The 23558-nt window shown below is 32.5% G+C and overlaps 1 protein-coding gene across 1 annotated transcript; it reads right to left on the bottom strand.

The window, feature by feature from the left end:
• Positions 1 to 19379: 19379 nt before the first annotated feature.
• On the bottom strand, positions 19380 to 19858 carry LOC139843812 (protein FAR1-RELATED SEQUENCE 3-like). The gene is made up of 2 exons (XM_071833972.1): positions 19650 to 19858; positions 19380 to 19560 (listed from the first exon to the last, which is right to left on the bottom strand). The coding sequence occupies exons 1-2, from the start codon at positions 19856 to 19858 to the stop codon at positions 19380 to 19382; spliced, it is 390 nt and encodes a 129-aa protein (XP_071690073.1).
• Positions 19859 to 23558: the final 3700 nt, after the last annotated feature.

Below are 23558 nucleotides of genomic sequence, written 5' to 3' on the forward strand. Positions count from 1 at the left end.
AAGGTTTGTCCATCATAACTCAAGTGCAAGTGTTGTAAGTGTTTGATGAACCAAGGTTACATGTAAGTTTATGAACAAGTTCATGAATACTAAGAAAGATCACAACCAAGTGTTGGATCCATGATACTTGCACCAAAGTGTAAGCTCTTGTTGGTTTCATGTCCTTGTTCAAATGTGTAGTAAGCAACTAATAATAAGAAATAAAGAAGATGAATGATAAGCCTAAACCAACCATGAAGGTGGTATTCTAGTAACATACAACAAACAAGAACACAAGTGACAATTATAAAGATTATAAACTTTAAATCTTTGAAACAAATAAAGTAGAAAACTAAATAAACAAGAAAATGATTCATAGTTGCTCATACTTTTAAAGATTCAACCAAGTTGATCTTTAAGTGAAGTAACTTCAAAGTTACTTCAAGAACTACAAGTAATGAGTTTATACAACTATGAACTTTAGTTATTTTGAAACAAAATATGTAGAACATAACTAGATAGATTATGTTCTTGAATGTTCTTGTTATAACAAGATAAAGATGAAGAAATCAAACTAGTAAGTTTGTTCTTGAAAGTTAGAAAGTAGGTAACATATAACTAGTAACTACATGCATTCAAATATTAAGTAAGAACAAGTAAACAAACAACAATTGATGATGATGTTTATGTGATGTTTAAATTCAGTTTTGGGACAAAGAAAAGAGAAGAAAAGTTGTTCATAATACTTACAATCTTTAGAGAAAATGAGAGAGAAAAGAGAGAAAAGTATGCAAGTAATGTGTGTGTGTTTGAGTGAGAGATTTCAAGTGAACAAGTAGTAATGAAAAATGAAACTAAAATGCCCATGTAATGGCCTAAGGGCCACGACTTTCTGCAGCAAAAAGGAGGGAAGAAGAGGTCTTATGGTTACTTGTATGTAAAGCTTGAAAAAGTTGGGTAAAAGGGTGGTGTTCATGGGGATAATGAGCCAACTATATTCCAATTCTATGTAACCAACTAGTTTAAGTTCAAGTATCATACTTACATGTAAACATGGGCTAGTTTAATCCATAATATAAGTAGGGTGGGCTTACACTAGTCCATTAACACTTAAAAGGCCCAAGTTGCAAGTAGTTAGCAAGTAATCCAATAAAAGTCCATCTTAAGCCCAAGTAACTAACTAAAAGCCTTAGTTAATTAAAATGATTAATAAAATTAATCATGAATGTAAATAATATCTTAAAATATTATTCGTGCAAGTTCCGGGTGTCACAAAGACGTTTCGGGCATTTAAAGTTCAAGTACGGGCAATTAAAGCAACATGTAAATGTAATAACATACATTCGTTTAATCAAGCGTATTAATAATAATAATTATTAATAAATAACGTTGGAAAAACCAGGGTCGTTACAACTAAACCCCCGATGTATGACGGAAAGCCGGATCCTTTGGTAAGCACAACTTGGATTTCGGACGTCGAAGGGTGTTTCCGTACTATTGATTGCCCTCCCGAGAGAAAGACGAGACTTGCTACGAGTTTGTTGCGGGGTAGGGCAAGGGATTGGTTGGATGGTAAGATTGATCTTGTCGGTGGCGAGACGTTTATGGCTTTATCGTGGGACGACTTTAAGGAGGAATTCTTCGAGGAGTTCCGGACTTCGGCCGATTTGTGGGAATTGCGTAATGAGTTGCGAAATTTGTGACAAGGATCTATGGATTTGAGTACTCTCAAGACGACCTTTATGGCGAAGGCTCGTTTTTGTCCGGAGTATTTGGGGAATGATCGTTTGTTGATGGGAGATTTCTATCGGACCTTGAATGATGACTTGAAAAGTAAAATTAGCCGGGGTCAAGCGAAATCGTTTTCGGAATTATTCGACTTGGCTAGAGGTTTCGAGTCGTATTCACGATCGAAAAGGGGTGAACCTTCAAGTGAGCGAAGGGTCGTTTCTTACGGTGCTCCGAGTAAGAGGGCTAAGGGTCCGAGTGTGAGCACGGGTGGTACGCGAACGGGTATGTCGGATTCTAGTGCGGCTAGATGTTACAATTGTGGCGTGAGGGGTCACAAGTCTTGGGAATGTTCGGTACCAAAGGGTGATGGTATGGTGTGCTTCAATTGCCAAAAAGAAGGACATCGTAAGTCAGAATGTCCCAAGTTAGCGGGGACGGGTGCGGCCAGGAGACGTTAAGGTACGTTTAATTTTGATAAATATGTCTTTTGATTAATTATTAAATGCCGTTTGAGTTTGAGTTGCGTGCCTTTGTTGTGCATGTTATGCTATGGGTGACGTTCCTAATGGAAGTACCCTATGTTGATGATTGATTGACGGGCGAAGGGCGTAAGACTTAGTGCAACCAAGCATTCCTTAGTATTTGGGAAACGTTTCTACCAAGCCACGGAAATGGTTTTGGTGTTTGGTTGTTAAGCGCGTGTTCGCTTTTATGTTGAAGTGACGAATCATGAGGTTCGTCGGTTGGTTGGAACCCTTGAGATCGAGTGTTTTAAATCTCGATGTGTGTTGGTAATGGAGTCTTTATGACGCGACATTAGGTGCCTCTTTTATACCTACTAGCGTGGTGTTCGACTCCGATTGTGTTGCGGTACACTTTTTGTACAAAGTGTTTAAGGGTTGGTTAAAATCCTTCGTGTGCTCAAGGTTGGAGCAAGATGTGGTAATGGGTCGTGTGAGCCCAATTATTGGTAAAGTCTACCTGTGGTAGCATTGTGCGGTTGTACGAGTTGTGGATATGGAACGTGGTTCTAAGTGGGGGAGTTACACTCCCGCACGAGGGAGTTTTAGTGTGAGATTTCGGATGATGCTATTGGTAGATCCGGAAAATGCTGTCGAGACCTGGTTGGGTCGATTTGTGGTAGAGCACAATTTTGGATAAATTGTACTTATGATTTTGGATTTGAATTATCACCAAGGTGGTAATGTGGTAAATCTCGTTGAGGGATAATGGACGTATGTGGCGAGCAAGGTGAAATCCTTCGGTTAAGGGAGGTGTGTGTCGGGTTCTCTTTTGGAGAATTATTGTTTGGTACCTATGTTTGGTATAGGTGGTTCTTGCTCGATTATGGATGGTTAGTGGTCCGCTAGGGTTCACTGTAGTGTAGCAGAGCGTGATGTTGCACGACTCGGTGTTTGAGGCCGAAAGTGCGTATGTGATAGATGAAGCATGACCTTCGGGGTCCGCTGACTTCATCGTGGGATTGTTGATTGATGAAGCATGACTTTCGGAGTCCGCTGACTTCATCATGGGATTGTGATAGATGAAGCATGACCTTCGGGGTCCGCTGACTTCATCGTGGGATTGTTGATTGATGAAGCATGACTTTCGGAGTCCGCTGACTTCATCATGGGATTTTGATTAATGAAGCATGACTTTCGGGGTCCGCTGACTTCATTATGGTATGGTTGATTGATGAAGCATGATCTTTAGGGTCCGCTGACTTCATCATGGGAGTACGTGATTGGTGGAGCATGACTTTCGGGGTCCGCTGACTTCATCACGAGCGTGGTGTTATATCGGTGAAGCATGATCTTCGGGTCCGCTGACTTCATCCGGTGTTGAGATTGGTGAAGCATGATCTTCGGGTCCGCTGACTTCATCATGGTTGTGAATCGCGTGTGTTTTCGGATTCACGATGACGCGTGTAGTTCGGTCATCTTATCGGAATGAATCTCGTGTAGTTCGGATTCATGGTGACTCGTGTAGTTCGGTCATCTTATTGAGGTAGTAATCTCGTGTGGTTTCGGATTACTAAGGCTCGTGTAGTTCGGCCAACCTCGATGTTGTGGAAGTGAATCTCGTGTAGTTCGGATTCACGAATGACTCGTGTGGTTTCGGTCATTGTATTGAGGAGTGAATCTCGTGTAGTTCGGATTCATAAATGACTCGTGTAGTTCGGTCATTCCTCTGGGATAGTGACTCTCGTGTAGTTCGGATTCACTATGGCGCGTGTAGTTCGGCCATTCCCGATTGTGTTGTGGTGAAGGTGGTGAGTCGCGTGTAGTTCGGATTCACTAAGGCGCGTGTGTTTTCGGCCAGCCTTCGTGTTGTGTGATCTGTCGGTTGTTTTATACACCGATGGTGGGGTCGTGAGGACCATGTTGTGAGATTAGTGATGTGATAGCCGTGTTTCGCTCACATGTTGGTTACGGGTGTGACGATGGTTGATTTCGTACACCTTGGGATTTGCATTTCCATAGTCGTTTGGGCGCTATCGGTTTTTAACCGTTGGATTATGATGTTACGGTAGTTGCGTATTGGTCGTATTGCGCACTACAAGGGATGTCTATTGAGTGGTGTTATCCGTAAGGATTCGTTTGGATCGGTCTTCATCGGTTCCGGTTGTTGACCTTAGGTTGGGACTTGGGTGCTTTTAGCGTTGTACTCGGTAATAGTACGCTAAGGGATTTATATCTCGGTACGAGATTGGTTGAGTTTTCCCGATGTTAGGGAAGGAGCATGGTTTTAGTGCTCGGATTGTGGATTTGAGAAAATCGCGGATGACGATTTTAGTGTTAAAGGTGCTTCAATGAAAATAGTTGCCTAGGAAAGTCGGGTTGGAACTTATGTTTAGGACCGTAAGTGGGGTCTGTTTCGTTAAGTGACGAGGATCACGAGGACGTGATCGAGTTTAAGTGGGGGAGAGTTGTAAGACCCGAATATTTATTTTGTATACTTGTTTATAAAAGACATACGAGAACGGGCTTCGTTTAATATTTATATTTAGTTAAAAAGCAAAAGAACCTGAAACTGACTACTTGCGCGCCGCGCGGGTCTGGTGCGCGCCGCGCCGAATCGCGCTGACAGAATCCTTTGTTTTTAATTATTTTAAATGAAGGGTAATTTGGTAAATTCACTTGGGGCCGGATTTGTGAGCCATATCAGTTGGTTTAGATCTAACTTTGGATCATTTCACATCCATTCATCATCTTCATCCATTCTTAGAGAGAGAGAGAGGTCTAGAGAGAGATTTGAGGTTTTGGTGAAGAAGAAGCTCGAATCGTTCAAAGTCTCGGGTTTTAAAGTTGTTCCTTTCGTTCCTAGCTACGTTGTGGTGGTATTGGTAAGCTCAAACTCCGAATTTCATTTATTTGATTTGATATTCAAGTTAGGGTTTTGAGTTAAATTGTTGTGTAACCCTTTTAGGTGATGAAATGGGTTTATGGTGACTAGTTATTCTTGTCACTTGGCGGGTTTTGGGTTGGATGACGATTTGGCCTTGATTAGGCTTTGGTTTGGAGTTTAATCACTAGGTATAGTGATTATTGAAGTATTGGAACCCATTTAAGGTTATTTTGTTGACTAACTTTGACTTTGGGTCAAATTAGGGTTTGGTGGTGATTATGACCCAATTGGCGATTTAATGAGGTTTATAAACTTAAAATGGATTAAGTTGAAGTATTAAACCGAGTTAAATGTGTTTTGGTGTCAAAACTTGTAAATGGTGAGATTTTGACCTTATGGGTCAAAATTAGGGTTTAAGTGTCAAAATGGGTATGACACGTGTTTAACACTTGAGTTCGGGTTTAATTGGCATATTAGGACCATTCTCACTTGTGTTAGTGATTATTGGTTAGTTTTGGGCACGGTTTGTGCTTGGAAGTGCATTTGGGTCGAAATTGCACTAAGTGACGAATTGGGTTGATTTGTAAATCCACTCTAAGTGTAATGTTGTAATTGTGATAATGGATTAGGTATTTCCCATTGGCGACTTGCGGATTACTTGGAAGCACTCTTCAAGACTTCAAGGTGAGTGATATTATCCTATGTACATATGTATGTGTAGGATGGGTGCGGGTCGGGTGGAGTGATTCTCGGCTATAGAGCTCACTTCACATGTAGGTGGACTTGATGGACTTTTGTATGAGTCCAATTGGCACGGTTGTGCGTTTGGTTGACCATCTTTGGCGAAGTACACGTTCGTGTGTACATTATCACACGTGATTGTGATTTGGATGTTGTAGCCCCGATGTGGTGGATTTTATAATCCCGTGACCGTGGGTTTGAGTTGGAGATGTGAATCGCGTGTCGTTTCGGATTCACGATGACGCGTGTGGTTTCGGTCATCTTATCAAATGAATCTCGTGTAGTTCGGATTCATGGTGACTCGTGTAGTTCGGTCATCTTATTGAGGTAGTAATCTCGTGTGGTTTCGGATTACTAAGGCTCGTGTAGTTCGGCCAACCTCGATGTTGTGAAGATAGTAATCTCGTGTGGTTTCGAATTACTAAGGCTCGTGTAGTTCGGCCAATCTTCATTGTGGTATTTGGTTCTCGGTATTGGGTTAAGGTGTTAACCTTGTTCGTTTATATTGTTATATATTAATGTATTGTTGTGTTGTAGCTAACCCTACGGGTGTAGCTATTTGGCGTTGTTCACATCGTCGTTGGTGAACTTATATTGTTATTGTATCTTTAGCTCGTTGCTTAGAGATCGTACCGTATGCTTAGTGTAGTGCCTTATATGGATGCCTCGGTATGCCGTATTTGTTATTTTGTGGCGTGTCCATTTTATACATATATATGTATGTAGTATATTATCATTCACTAAGCGTTAGCTTACCCTCTCGTTGTTGACTCTTTTTATAGATTGCATGCGGATGGTGGCTCGGGTAAGCGCGAGGATTAGAGGACTTGCATAGTTTGCGTAGAAGGCTTGCTTTTGGATTTATTAGGATTGGGTAGCGTATCCCCAATCGCCATGCTCGGCTTTGTTTTGTATTAAAAGTCTTATGGTCGAAAATTGTATTTTGGTACTTAAGGGGTAATTTGGGTCAATGTGGGCCCCGCTTCGTAAACATAATTTTGTTAATAGAACGTGCTAGTTTTTATATATGGAACATGGGGTTAAAAACGTTACGCCTAAATATGTCGGGAACTAGTCAAACATTTTCGCATTTAAAGACTTTCCGGACAGTCAGGTTTGGCGCGCCGCGCGGCCTATATGGCGCGCCGCGCCAGGTGGCAGTTCAGCAATTTTTTTTTTATTTTGTAAATTTAACGCGGTTTAATGCGGGTTGGTTTGGGTTGTTACAGAAAGGGGAAGTTTAGCAATTTAGTGGATCTGCTAATAACAACCTGAAAAACACGGAGGGGCAATTTGGTCAATTTGCAAATCAGATGAAAAAGGCGCTGAATAAAAATAATAACGAAAATAAAATAAAATGAATAAAAATAAAAACAATACTGATTATTTTCGTTCGTAATTCTAGGGTTTACTTCATCGTTCCATTTTCTAGGGTTCAATCGATCAAATTCTTTCATTCAATCGCTTGCTTTCACACGGTAATCAATCAAATTCTTTCATTCAATCGATCAAATTCTTTCATTAAATAGCTGAAGAAACTGAAACTGAAGAAAGATCACAATTAAATGACGGGAGATTCATCAAAAAAAGGGGGAAAATTATGCGATAAAGGAAAATCGAAAGAAACTGAAGGTTCAGGTAATAAACATATTACGATTTACTAATTATAAAGAATTGTATGTTGCATTCTACAATTTTTTGTGAATCTGTATAAATCTGAATTAATTAACATACAAATTCGTTGTAATGAATATTCAGGAGATAAAAATATTTGTGTTAATGAAGCTTAGGAATCAGATCATGTGTGTTCAGTGATATTTTAAAAACATTACTTGTGTTGAATGTTTCATAATAAAAGAGATTTTGATAGTATGGTTTACCTCTAGTATATGAAAGAGTAATAAATGTAACGAATATACTCTGTATGTACATAATTAAAAGTGTATCACAGTTTTATATTGCATCATGTTTATATTACATGTCTTGAGTATTATGATATTATGATTAATCATGAGTAAAAAAGAGTATATGATATAATATTAAATTGTGCATTGTATTTGTATGAATCTGAATAAATTTTCATACAGATTCGTTGTAATGAATATTCAAGAGATAAACATATTTATGTTAATGAAACTTAGGAGTCAGATCATGTGTGTTCAGTGAAATTTTAAAAACATTACTAGTGTTGAATGTTTCATAATAAAAGAGATTTTTGATAGTATGGTTTACCTCTAGTATATCAAAGAGTAATAAATGTAATGAATATGCTCTGTATGTACATAATTAAAAGTGTATCACAGTTTTATATTGCATCATGTTTATATTACATGTCATGAGTATATGATAGAATATTAAATTGTGCATTGTATTTGTATGAATCTGAATGAATTATCATACAGATTCGCTGTAATGAATATTCAAGAGATAAACATATTAATGTTAATGAAGTTTAAGAGTCAGATCATGTGTCTTCAGTGAAATTTTAAAAACATTACTTGTGTTGAATGTTTCATAATAAAAGAGATTTTGATAGTATGGTTTACGTCTAGTATATGAAAGAGTAATAAATGTAATGAATGTGCTCTGTATGTACATAATTCATAGTGTATCATATTTTTATAATGAATATTATTGAAATTGTTACAGGTGAAAAAAGAACAAGGGAAACGGAAAGAAGTGCAAATACAAAAACCCAAAAAGAAACAGAAACTAGTTGATTTGGAAATTATAGATCCAAAGTATTTAGAGAATGTTTTTGTACAATTGTTAAAGAAGTATAATGTCATTCCAAAAGGTAAAGAAAAAAAATTGGGTGAATGAAGTAGTGAACAAGTGCAATCTGATGATGATTTTGCTCAACATAAAGAAGTCTGCAAGATGAAAAGCACAAAAGAAACAGGTAACTCTATTTGTTGTCAATTTAAGCTAATATTTAACTATAAAAAGTGAAAATATTATATATGATGCATGTTAGTAATGTTAATTGACAAATCAACTTATTATATGCTATTCAATTTTTTATTCATTATAGTTTTTATAAAATGTTACATGTATTGAATGTATGTATATACTGATTACATATGTAATATACGCAGCTATACGAAAAGTTGAAGACATAATGAAATCAAGATCATCTCCGAGATGTTTGTACAACGCCATTCAATCCATGTCAATTCAGCAAAGAAACAAAATCAAGGAGATAGGTTTTGGATCAATCTTAGAAATCAAATTCTCTGAAAATAATATGAAGCTTGCATATTATTTAGCTGATAAGTTTGATGAAACTACATCAACTTTAAACCTCAAAAAAGGATCAATTCCAATAACCAAAAAACAGTTCATGAACTACTTGGAGTACCAATTGGTGGAATGAATATAAAACCAGTTGAAAGAGTTGATTCAGAGGAACCAATAACAAAAATGTGGAAAGAAAAATTCGGGAAGCAAACTGTAATGTGTGGGGATATAGTTGATTATATGAAAACAACAAAAGAAGCTGACAGAACCTTCATGTTGAATTTTCTGATATTATTTGCAACATGCTTTGGCCAATCAACAAAATTTGGAAATTGCAACACAAAGTTCCTTCCAAGTATAACATATGATGTTGATATATCCAAACCGGATTGGTGTGGGTACGTGATGTTAAAGCGAAGGGGTACAAAATAGTTATATTTTTACTACAAAATACTATTAAATACGATACAATTTTAAACAAGTTATTTATTTATTTATAGAGTGGATATACCTAAACCTTGCTACAACACTTATAGGCAGTGTACCTAATCGTACAATAGTGTAGTTTTTAGTAAGTCCGGTTCGTTCCACAGGGATCTTAGCCAAGTTTAACGCTATATTTTTAAAAACTATATTTGTAAAAATATAAATATATATATATATATATATATATATATATATATATATATATATATATATATATATATATATATATATATATATATATATATATATATATATATATATATATATATATATATATATATATATATATATATATATATAAGTAATATTATTATTATTATAAAAAGGGGGTTTTTACCGTTTAATGACCGGTTTGTCGATTTTAAAACTTAAGTCGTAGTTAAAACCTAATGTAAAATATTAAAAATAAATATAACTTAATTTTAAGCGTAAGTAAATAACGATAATGAAATTGCGATAAATAAAAATGCGATAAATAAAATGACGATAAATAAAATTGCGATAATTAAAAAGTACGATAATTAAAAGTGCATTTAAATAAAATGACAGTAAATAAAAGTGCGATAATTAAAAGTACAATTAAATATGAAATAAAGGAATTATGCTTATTTAAACTTTCGTAATCATGATGTTTGACGTGTTAATTTTAGTTTATTACCATGGGTTAATTGTCCTTTGTCCTGGATTATTCAATATGTCCGTCTGGTTTTTGTCCATAACAGTCCATCAGTCATAAATATAAAGTGCGAGTGTCCTCGTCAAATTATCTTTATATCCGAAGTCAAATATTCCAACTAATTGGGGACTTAAACTATAATTACACCAATTTTCCTTGTATATAATTCACCCCTGTTTTAATAAGTCCATAGACTATTAATCCATTCCCGTGTCCGGTTAAATGAACGATTATTAGTACTTATAAATATCCCGCCCATCGTGTCCGATCGAGTGTATATGGTTATTTATAGGTACGTCCAATTGTAAATCTTTATATTAAATTAACAAACTATCATTTAATTAAACAAATATAAAGCCCATTAATAACCCATAGTCTAATTTCCACAAGTGTCATTCTTTTGTCCAAACCCCAATTATGGTACAAAGCCCAATTACCCTGTCTTTAATATTTATCCCAACATCACGATTACTTCGGCTTAAATAAGCATTATAATAACTTAGCTACGAGACATTAATTTAAAAAGGTTGAACATAACTTACAATGATTAATAATAGCGTAGCGTTACACGGACAGAATTTCGAATTACACCCTTACAACATTCGCTAACATACCCTTATTATTATTAAAATTAAAATTATAATTATAATTATAATATATATATATATATATATATATATATATATATATATATATATATATATATATATATATATATATATATATATATAAATACGTTGAGAGATGAAGAAAGAAAAAGATGTGTTTAGAGTTCGAGCAAAGCCTGCCTTTTATTGGAATGTGGCCAGAAAAAGTAGGCCATGCGATCGCATGGCCTGGGAGTGTTAATCCCATGCGATCGCATGGAAGGTAAATCCAGCTCACATTGATTTGTTTCCTAGCTTGACGACGGTTTTATATAATAATATAATATATATATAATTTTAAGAATTAATTATATATTATATTATATTCATGTGCATAGTTCACTTGTAATTTTTAGTCCGTTGCGTCGAGCGTTGAGAGTTGACTCTGGTCCCGGTTCCGGATTTTCGAACGTCCTTTCGTACAATTTAATATCTTGTATTTTGCATTTTGCGGCTTGTACTCTTGTAATTTTGAGACGTTTCTCACCAATAATTTGAACCACTTTGATTGTACTTTGTACTTTTTAGCTTTTTGGTCGTTTGCGTCTTCAAATCGTCGAATCTGTCTTTTGTCTTCACTTTTTATTATTTAAACGGATATCACTTGTAAATAGAACAATTGCAACTAAAAGCTTGTCTTTCTTGAGGGATAATGCTATGAAATATATGTTCATTTTTAGCATTATCAGCACGTTTATGACTGTCCTTTGCAAAGTAAAAAAGGTTGGAACAGGGGAGAAAGTGGTCAATTCTACATTGGACCAGTAACTTTGCTAATTGTGAGTCAAATAATCCTATTATTATTATTGTTATTAGACTCTTTTAAAATGAATTTCAAGTAGGAAATTATTAGTTAAACACATATAATGTTTTGTTATGTGTATGCAGCTATTGTACCTGGAAAAGGTAAAATGTTATGGATATGATCATAAACGTAAAAAGGCTGTTATTGAGAAATGGATAGCAGATGACATCAAAAGAAGGATTGAATTGGAGACAGCTAAAGGAGAATTTGGTGAAGGTGAAATTCAAAAAGATGGAGATAATGAAGAAACAAAATCAAATGAAGATCAGAATCAAGTACTTAGCCAGCCAAGATATACTTACATTCCAAATCCAATTGAAGAAAAGGTAAACTAAAATAAAACTATATGAATAAATATGATTTTTTTTATAATGTTACATGCATTGAATGTTATTCTATGACAATGAATGTTATTAAATATTATGATGTTTTATATTTTACATGCATTGAATGTTATTCTATGACAAATAAATATGAAGCAATACATTGATTGCTTGGAGCTGAGATACGAGCACATTGTTGAAGAAACTGAACAACTCATGGAATTGTTGAATGAAGCATTAAAGAAGTATCCAAGAAGGATATAAGAAGCTGCGGAGAAAAAATCTTATTGATTTTTCAAGAACATGAAAACAAAGAAGAAGAAGAAGAAGAATCAGCATTGAAAACAGAAATTATACTAGATGAAGTTACAGGCCTTCCAATGAATGAGTTCCATAATATAATTGATGAAAACACAAAGAAAGTAACACTATCAAAGTTGAGACCAACAATAATGGATGATGCTTCTTTTCCAAAATTTGATCTTCTAAATGAACATGGTATAAAAGATGTTCCAAGTGCAAGTTCAAAGGTTGAAGGAAAGTACAAGATTAGTAATGTTAATGAGTTCGAAAATGACGTTTCAAGCTTCTTGCATTTTTGTATTGATGATCCACTGTAAGTTTCTAATTTATTGTAAGAAAGTTAATTTACTATATCATGTTTATATGAACAATAATTTAAATACATAGTATGTTGATTTTTACAATTTCAGGAAGATTGTATTAAGGGGTATAGTTGGAAATACACTAAATAGAATACAAGTTAGAAGTTTACTTCATCATAAAAAATATCAACCTCTGTTTTAGATTGCTGGTCAAACATCTTAAATCATGAAGAAAAATTACTTGGGAGTAATGACTGTTCAAGATACTTTTTTGGAACCACAATCATAGTAAGTCTTGTACAATTGTTGATGAAACAATGTAATTGTTTAGTATATAGTTTTTATAATTATGATATAAGTTGTAATGCATCATTAATTTCTAATAAAAATAAATATATTTTTGTGATAAATGTAGTCTGAAGAAATGCTGAACGAAGGTGCTTACAAAGAAGAAGTTTATATAAGATTCAGAACGAACTTGATAGTACAAGCAACAACAGAAAACATAGATTTCAGATTCGCAAAGACAGATCTGGTATGACACTCTATATCATAAATAAAAAGCATATATGTATAGGTATAAGAAATAGTTTAAATTTAACTAATTAGTTTTATTTGAAAATGTAGGTGTTCTTTCCTGTAATGTCAAAAGAGCTGAATTACCTGATAGTTTTCAATCTTAAAACTTCAGAGGTTGAAATAATTGATCACAGGAAAGCTTATATTCATACTCGTTTGAACTATGGCAATTTACCAACTAGCATTGTAAGTAAATCATCATTTTCGTAAATTGAAAAACAAATATGTATATTAAATTTGTATTGCTAAGTTTAGTTGTTTGAATTGCAGACACACTTGTTTTCAAAATACTTGGAAGATGTTTCTCATCCAAACTGCAATTTGATTATAAATTGTATACCAAAAATGAAGATTGTACCTTGGGGCATAAGTGAGAATAACATAGATTTTGGGGTGATGATGATGAGACACATGGAGGTGTACAGGAGTGAAATTCAGTGGGATTGTGGACTAGATGTTGAAGGAAACCATCAACGCAGTCAAATTGAGTTGTTGAGAAAGAAATATGCGAACAAAATTATTTTGAGTGATCTTAATAAAACAAGAGATGATGTGATTGATGATATGAAATATTTCAATGGAAACTACAATGAAAGCCACAGAAGGATCCTCAAAGAAGAAGCAAGGAAGAGATGCCCTGAATATTTCAGAAACAACAGAAGAATATGTATGTTATGAACAACTTTTAATATTATTACATACAGTGAATGTTTTATACTATTTGTCTAATAACATGATTTATTTTGATGAAAATAGGAAACTAGTGAGATTGAAATCAGCAGAGAAGCTTCATTGCAAGATTGATAAAAGAAGAAAGTGTACTTCAAACAAAATTCGATGCAAAAGAATAATTTTTAAAACGTTGTAGTTTCTTATTTTCATTTTTACAAATTAAGACAATATTTGATATATGTTAACATTATGTATTAGATTGTTATGAACAACATCTAGCTATGATATAATGAATAATAATGGATGTTATTAAAGTTTATGATATTAAAAGTTGTGACTAAATCTTATCATATTAAATCCATTATATATCATGTGAACATATTTCAGTATTATTGCAACCTATGTTTGGATAGTCTTATTGCAAAAAAGTCATTTTGCTATAATATTTTTTGTTTGAAATGATATTTCAGTTTTTTTATATTATATTTTTTATGTAATTTTATGGAAATAACTGTTGAAATAATGAAGTATATTAAATATATAATATCATTACATAAGGTGAATGTTATCAATGTGTATAATAATTGATCATTTTGTAATAACCTAAAAATCTAAAAAATTAAATTAAATTTTTGAATATTCAAGTAAAACGAATAAAACTAAAAAGGTAAAAATGAATATTTAAGTAAAAAAGATTGTAAAAGGGTAAAAACTGTAACAAAATAAAACTAAAAGGTAAAATTTTGAATATTAATCCCCTCCAATTTATCACATTAACACATTTCTCATTTTCATTATTTCATCTGACACTCGAAATTTTTCCTTTTAGCGATTAGAAAAACGAAACCCTAGCTTCCACGATAAACCCAAAATCGAAGAAAGTACAATGGCCGAAGATAATAGAACCATCGATTTCAAAGTATACAGTAAGTAATCTATCACTGAATCATGTATTTTACATTATTTTTGATCGAAGTATAAAACCCTAAAATATAACGAGTTCTTATTATCTAGCAGCAAGAAAGAAGGCAAACTTAAAGCTCAAATTCAACACTAGGAAAAGTAAGTTTATATATACAGTTTATTTAATGCATTATACTTGAAAATATTTAAATATATCATGAATCATCTTATTTTTTGTTATTGTTGTTGCATAACATTCAGTAAATGTAATGTTTTATCTGGTCCTGAGATTAATAGTGACGAAACAACTTGTTTCAGTTATTTATTTTTTATTTTATTTTTTATTTTTTTAATATATGTTGTACATGTAAAGTTTTTCAAAAAAATGTTAAACTATAGTTTTAAGGAAAGTAATTTAATATTTGGTGCATGCAGACACTATTGAAATGGTTGAAGATACAAATCCAATGGATCAACATACAGGTTTATAACAATTACATAAGTTGAATATTATAAATTGAATATATCATATGCATTATACTCGAAATAGTTTAAAAATACTATGAATCGCATGTATGTCGAGTAATATAGGTACAGATGATCTTTCTCAAAAAGCACTTAAAAACAAACTGGAGATTCATCATCTCGTGTTAAATATTCAAAAAAATTATGAAGGAAATTAAGGCACAAATGCATTTAAACAGAGGTAAGGTTTATATTCTATGTTATTATATCATTCACTGAAAGTAATATTATATTATTTTGTAAGATAATTTATTTTAAAAGTCAAATACCATAATGAAATGATGAAAATAAAAAAATATTCAAAAGAAAGTTTGGTGCAAACAAAATTTATGCAAAAACATTCATTATATGTAATTTTTTACAAAAAAAAAGGAAAATGTCCAAATTTACTTTTATTAGATGAATCAAAACTGTTTGAAAGCAAAAAATAGTGAATGATATGACAAACAACCATGAATGTTTACATTATAGATGTCTCAAACTAATTAGATTAAGTATTATTATGAACTTATAGTTTGTTAAAAGTAGAAAATAACATGTATATTGAGCATTACTAGTTTATTACTTGATGCATGCAGAAGATATGAATATAGAACCTCTACAAGTTGAACAACAAGAGAATCAAGAAGAAGAACCAGGTACATTTTTCTATTGTTTATAATTAATAAAAATATCATGATTCATTTATATATATAAATTTTATTGTTATGGGTCGACACAAATATATATGTTGAATGTCATTAAGTTTGTTAAATATTATGAAGTTGCAGAAAACACAAATGCTCATACTGAAGAGGCAGCAAACAGTGATAAAACAATGACAATATATGAAAATAATGAACATGAATCAAATGAAGGTAGTACTTATAAATGTATATAAACATTTCGCATTACATATATGATACAAAAATCATGAAAACTTTATGTTGATTATAATGATAATTGATTTCTAACAATGTTATAATATTTATATTATAGATGTGATCATCATTGGGGAAAATCTTCAAACTGATGCAAAGACAAAAACAACGTTTAGCAGAAGATTATATGAAGAGAAAATACTGGGTAAACGAAAGAAATCAATTCCTAGAAGGAAAACAGTCAAAGAAAAGCAGGGGTCAAAGGTAAAACGTGAACAAAGCAAAAAAGTAATAAAGAAACGGAAGAGTAACAAGAAAGAACAACCTGTGGAATCAAATGAATCCCCTGAAGAAGGTGAAACAACTAGTAAGAAAAGGAAAAGAAACAATGAAGAAGAACCTGTTACAAAGAAAAGAAAATTGAAAAAAGGCAAAATGGTTCAAAAGCAACTGAATAAAATAGATATTGCAGATGGGTTCACCAAATTGTATCACAGAAACACGCCAAAAAACTTATACCAAGCAGCAAGGTTGCTGTCAAGAGAACGAATCAATGCTATAACAAAAATTGGCTTTGGTAAATTGTTAGAGATGCAATTTGATGAAATTCCGAGGAAGCTTGCATTTTTCTGTCTTACTATGTACAACCCTGAGACAAGCTGCATAGAACTACCTGCTGGAAACATACAAATAATAAGAAAAAGCATACACGAATTATATGGTATTCCAATAGGAGGAGATAAAGTTGAAGCTCGTGTAAGGGCACAAATAGGGGGAGAGATGAATGTATAGTGGAGAAGCAGATACGACAAAGGGAGTGTAAATCAAAAATAGATACTAGAAAAGTTAAAGAGCAGCTCTAAAAGTGATCTAATGTTTGTTTTGGATTTCATGGTACTTTTTGCATCATCTATGATCGAGCAGACAAAATGTGGTACAGTGAACACAAAGTTCCTGGGCGTTTTAAACAATGAAAGTGACATACCAAAACTTGATTGGTGTGGTTACCTGCTTACATGTTGGAATGAAACTGTTCGAGAATGGAAAGAAATAAACAATCCCGATGGAGCGTTCAATGGATCAATCTCCACAATTGTTGTAAGTCTAATAACTATTATATATATTATCTATTACATATAATATGTGTTATACATAATGCGTGTATAAAAATTTATATCTTAATTATTAACATGAAATTAATAAAATAATGCAGCTTCATTATGTCCAATCAACAATTCTTGATGGGACATATGTACCACCTGAAAGATCAACAATTTATGAATGGTCATCAATAAAGTTGAAGGATAGAGAAACTGCAGAAGTTAGAAAATGTGTGTTTGGTGATGTTGTTGTCGTTCAAAGAGAAACGGAGGCGAAGAAAACAAAGAACCTCGAGTTTGGATCTGAGAAGGTAAGAAAAATGTTTATTATAATTCTTATGATGGATGATGGATGATGGATGATGGATGATGGATGTTTTAAATCTTATGAAATTTGCAATTTATTATTATTACATGTGTTGAAATTTGCAATTTATCATTATTACATGTGTTGAATATTTATTATTATTGCCAAAATAACAATAACACATGGGGTGATGATGATATTAACAATTAAATATCTTATATATGCAGGAATATGTGAACTACCTTGTAACAAATCTAAATGATGTGAAGGATTATGGTCAAATCCTAGGTGAAGGTTTGGGACTTTATCCAGAAAACAAAAACATTGAAGAAATTTCAAAAGTCCTTAAAGATTATTTTAAAGGGATGGACATCTCAGATGATGATTTTTCACCTAGTGTTTCTCATAATAATGATGAAAAAGAATTTAATTCAACATAACCTATTCCATTTCATTTACATGATGAAGTTTCTCAAACGAATGAAGAGAGGGATTTAGAGAATGAACATGTGAATAAAGTGAATGGAGAAAGTGTGGAAAAATTGTGAAATCAAGAGGAGGAAAAAAAGCTGCAATTGAAAATGAGGAGCAAGATGTGAGTGAAACTGATAAGCAGAGGAAAGAAAGTAATAAAAGTGGAAAGAAAGCTGAAAAGGAAGTTAAAGCGATTGAAGGCGTTGAAGTGAATGAAGAAGATGTGGAAGAAAATGTAGAATTACCAGGAGGTAAACAAATTGTAGTTGAAAATGAAAAACAAGTTGTGGATGTCAATGAAAAGGGGAGAGAAGAAAATGATGAAGGTGAGCGAACAATTGAAGAAGTAATAATGAACGTAGTGAATGAAACAGAAGAAATGGGCAATAATGAAGAATCAGGTGAGGAGGATACACGAGAGCAGAAAAAACTGAAGAAAAATTAACAAAGAGACAGAGAGAAATAAATTTGGCTGCTGTATACCGATCACCATACATAAAAAGACAAGTAGACGTTGGGGCAGGTTTTACTAGGGCAGAGTATAAAATTCTAAGATACATCAAGTCTTTCAAGCTGAGTGCATGGTAAAAATACTTGGGAAATTTTAATAATTTGAATTTTAAATACCTTAAATATATATAAATATTTAATTCTACTGATGTTGTTTCAGGGATCAAGTATTTGGAAGTGAGAAGGTGAACGGGCATTGCTTCAGCATGTGTATGGCTAGTTTGATATATCGAGCTAAGTTGTTTGCCTCCATTGTAGATGTTTGGTCATCAATATTGAATGAGGAAGAAAAGACAGCTGATCTGACCAAGCCACAAAGATTTTATTTGACAACTTCAATATTTGTAAGTTTATAAAAATAATATTCATTTATATAATTTATAACAACAACAACAAAAAAAATGCATTGAGTAAAAATTGTGATTAAATTTTATGTTAACGTATAGGCAGAGGGAATGCTTGAGAATCAATCAGAGGAAAACCAAAATAAATTCAATTCAAGTGTTGATGATATTCTGAAATATTAGCTCAAGGCAGCGAAATTTGAAAATTATGATCTGGTATGAAATAACAAATATTTTGCTAACTAGCTAAATTAAATATACAGTAATATTTTATAAAATCATGTATGATATGGCAGGTCTTCTTTTCGATATGTGTTGAAGATCATTACTATATTATAGTATTCAACATGAAGAACGGAAAGATTGAACTTATCGATAATGTAAAATCTGACCTTCAATTCAAGGACCAGTATGGAAACGTTTCAGAAAATGTGGTATGTAGAATTTTTAAATAATATTACATATGCTGAATGATATTAAAAGTAAATAAACTTTATTATTATAACAAAAATTTTAATCAATTTTTATGATCGGTGATCATGATCGGTGACAACTAATGAAGGTTCATTCCCAAAAGTTTTCAAGAAACAGTCTAGAAACCAGTTAAACGATTCAATACTTTCACCAGTAAGTAGAGTAGCACCAAAACACACAAGTTTCTTATGATTATCAATTCCAGTAAGAGGAACAAACACCATCTTGTACCTGACATACAATTTAACATAATTAATAATAATATTACACACATTGAATGTTAACAGAATAAATTAATAAAAACAAAAGTAAAGACTTACTTGTTTGTCTTGTAAGTTGCATCAAAAGACACAATATCACCAAACTTTTGATAATTAACTTTAGAGACATAATCAAACCAGAATACTCCAAGTAAAGTACCATCATTACCACATTTATACTCGTAAGTGAAGTTTGGTAAAACTTCTTGCTTCCGAAGAAGATTCTCTATAAAAATGTGTGCATCACTTTCACCTACATATCGATTCATGTCACGCCTAAAGTTTGAAAATCAACAGAAGAAGGACCAACCAGACTAAAACCACCATTAAGATCTGAGATAATGTTATAAGCTGTAGTAGCACCAACATTAGATTTAGTATTTAAATCAAACAACATTTGCGCACCGTCTAAACCAAGCCTTCTGTTTATCTTCATTTGTTGTCTATTACCTACAGAAACTAACTTATGATTGTGACCTTCATAGAACTTCCAAATTATCTCCTTATCACCAACTAACTTACATCTAAGAGATGCAGAACAACCAGTCTTGATTGTGGAAACTTTACGAATAAGAGTTTTTTTTTCTTCTTTCTTTTCTTCCTTTTATCAGCTTTAGAAAGTTCAACATTAGATTCACCATTACCATCAACATCAACTTCCGAGTCACCTTCAACATCACCTTCCACACCACCTTCAACTGAATCTTTAACGATAGGTAGATTAAAATCTACAAGAGAATCATAGGCGAGATGCCTAGACGTACCGGATCTATGACAACAAAAAACCTTGTAAATAACAATCCCAGCTGCATTTCTATTTTGCGAAGATCTTTTAGTATCAAATCCATCAGCCTCGCCATAAGACTCATAAAACAACTGACATGCATCATACGATTGAAATAAAGTACCAATAACAGGTTTCAAATGATCAAGAACAACAGGTAAATATTCTTGTGAACCATAAACACTTTCTCTAATCATTGAAGAAATATCAAGTTGTTCAACAATTGCTCCAGAACCTAAAAATATAAAATATTGATCATGCAATGTTATTAGTAATATATTTATTATTGGTGAACATAAACATATCATAAACCCTAAAAAACAATAAAAAAAACAAAAGAAAATATATAATAATAATAATAATAATAATAATAAACATATGTAATGTTCATAAGAAAATCATGTATTGAAATCAGAAAAAAAACAATTCACATTAAAACGTGCAGGGCATGTAATGTTTTTAGAAAAATATTTATCATTGATGAACAGAAACATTACATAAACCATAAAATAAAAAGAAACAGCAGACAATAGATAATAATATTCATCATATGTAATATTCATAAGAAAATAAAGTATTAAAAGCAAGAAAACCAAGTCACATTAATACATGCAACGCATGTAATGTTATTAAAAATATTCGTTATTAATGCACTGAAACATAACATAAACCCTAAAATAGAAGCAAACAACAGAAAACAGATAACATATAGTAATATTGATCATACGTAAAGAAAATTAAAAAATAATGAATGTAAATAAGAAAACACGTACATTCAGCATCAGACTGTGCAGAATCGAAACCAGATGAAGCAGCGACAGAAGTAGAACCTTCAACACGAGAGGTAGAATCTGAAGCACAAATAGAACTGGAAGCCATCGCAAACCTTGATTACACATAAAAAAGTAAAAACGAATCAGATACGAACGATATAGCACTAAATTGAGCAAAAAACAAATCAGGTGAACATATAAACCGTAACTCAAACGTTTATGATGAAGACGAAATCATTGAAAAATTGTATGAAGAATCGTAATTGAATATTGACGAAGAGAGAACGAAACCCTAATTCAATGATGATCGACGAAAAAACAAAATCAATTATATCAGTTAAAAAAGGAATAAAGTAAAAAAAAGAATTACGAAATTACGTAAAAAAATAAAAGTAATTATGAAATGACGAAATTACCCTTTCAATACAAATAAAGGATACGGGCAGGAAGCGGGAACAAGAGGAGGAGGTGGAATATTACGGGCTGTTGGATCAAAAATCAAGGGTGGGATCATGAGCTTCCCCCTTCCCCCTAAAAATCACTTCCCTCTTGATTATACCCGTATATATATATATATATATATATATATATATATATATATATATATATATATATATATATATATATATATATATATATATATATATATATATATATATATATATATATATATATATATATATATATATATATATATGTATGTATGTATGTATGTATGTATGTATGTAGGATCAAGGGGAAAGTAACCAATAGGGGGAAAGCGGGGAGGGGGGGGAGTTGGAAGCAAAATGTTTTTTTTTTTTTGGAAAAACTTTTTTCACGAACATTATAGATTGGATGAAAATATAAACATTTAATAAAGACACTTTGTGATAAATATTTTTATTTTGGCGGAAAAACGCTCGAAGAAGTAATATATAACAATTATCGTGTTTTTCGAGCGTATATTGAGGTTTTAGATATTAGGGTCTAGATATTAAGGTTTATTGAAATGTCCCGTTCTTATTGATTAAAAACGTTCCATATTAATTGATTTCGTTGCGAGGTTTTGACCTCTATATGAGACGTTTTTCAAAGACTGCATTCATTTTTAAACAAACCATAACCTTTATTTCATCAATAAAGGTTTAAAAAGCTTTACGTAGATTATCAAATAATGATAATCTAAAATATCCTGTTTACACACGACCATTACATAATGGTTTACAATACAAATATGTTACAACAAAATAAGTTTCTTGAATGCAGTTTTTACACAATATCATACAAGCATGGACTCCAAATCTTGTCCTTATTTAAGTATGCGACAGCGGAAGCTCTTAATAATCACCTGAGAATAAACATGCTTAAAACGTCAACAAAAATGTTGGTGAGTTATAGGTTTAACCTATATATATCAAATCGTAACAATAGACCACAAGATTTCATATTTCAATACACATCCCATACATAGAGATAAAAATCATTCATATGGTGAACACCTGGTAACCGACAATAACAAGATGCATATATAAGAATATCCCCATCATTCCGGGACACCCTTCGGATATGATATAAATTTCGAAGTACTAAAGCATCCGGTACTTTGGATGGGGTTTGTTAGGCCCAATAGATCTATCTTTAGGATTCGCGTCAATTAGGGTGTCTGTTCCCTAATTCTTAGATTACCAGACTTAATAAAAAGGGGCATATTCGATTTCGATAATTCAACCATAGAATGCAGTTTCACGTACTTGTGTCTATTTTGTAAATCATTTATAAAACCTGCATGTATTCTCATCCCAAAAATATTAGATTTTAAAAGTGGGACTATAACTCACTTTCACAAATTTTTACTTCGTCGGGAAGTAAGACTTGGCCACTGGTTGATTCACGAACCTATAACAATATATACATATATATCAAAGTATGTTCAAAATATATTTACAACACTTTTAATATATTTTGATGTTTTAAGTTTATTAAGTCAGCTGTCCTCGTTAGTAACCTACAACTAGTTGTCCACAGTTAGATGTACAGAAATAAATCGATAAATATTATCTTGAATCAATCCACGACCCAGTGTATACGTATCTCAGTATTGATCACAACTCAAACTATATATATTTTGGAATCAACCTCAACCCTGTATAGCTAACTCCAACATTCACATATAGAGTGTCTATGGTTGTTCCGAAATATATATAGATGTGTCGACATGATAGGTCGAAACATTGTATACGTGTCTATGGTATCTCAAGATTACATAATATATAATACAAGTTGATTAAGTTATGGTTGGAATAGATTTGTTACCAATTTTCACGTAGCTAAAATGAGAAAAATTATCCAATCTTGTTTTACCCATAACTTCTTCATTTTAAATCCGTTTTGAGTGAATCAAATTGCTATGGTTTCATATTGAACTCTATT

This window comes from Rutidosis leptorrhynchoides, chromosome 1 (genome assembly GCF_046630445.1).
Source record: "Rutidosis leptorrhynchoides isolate AG116_Rl617_1_P2 chromosome 1, CSIRO_AGI_Rlap_v1, whole genome shotgun sequence".
In the NCBI taxonomy this organism is placed as follows: Eukaryota; Viridiplantae; Streptophyta; class Magnoliopsida; order Asterales; family Asteraceae; genus Rutidosis; species Rutidosis leptorrhynchoides.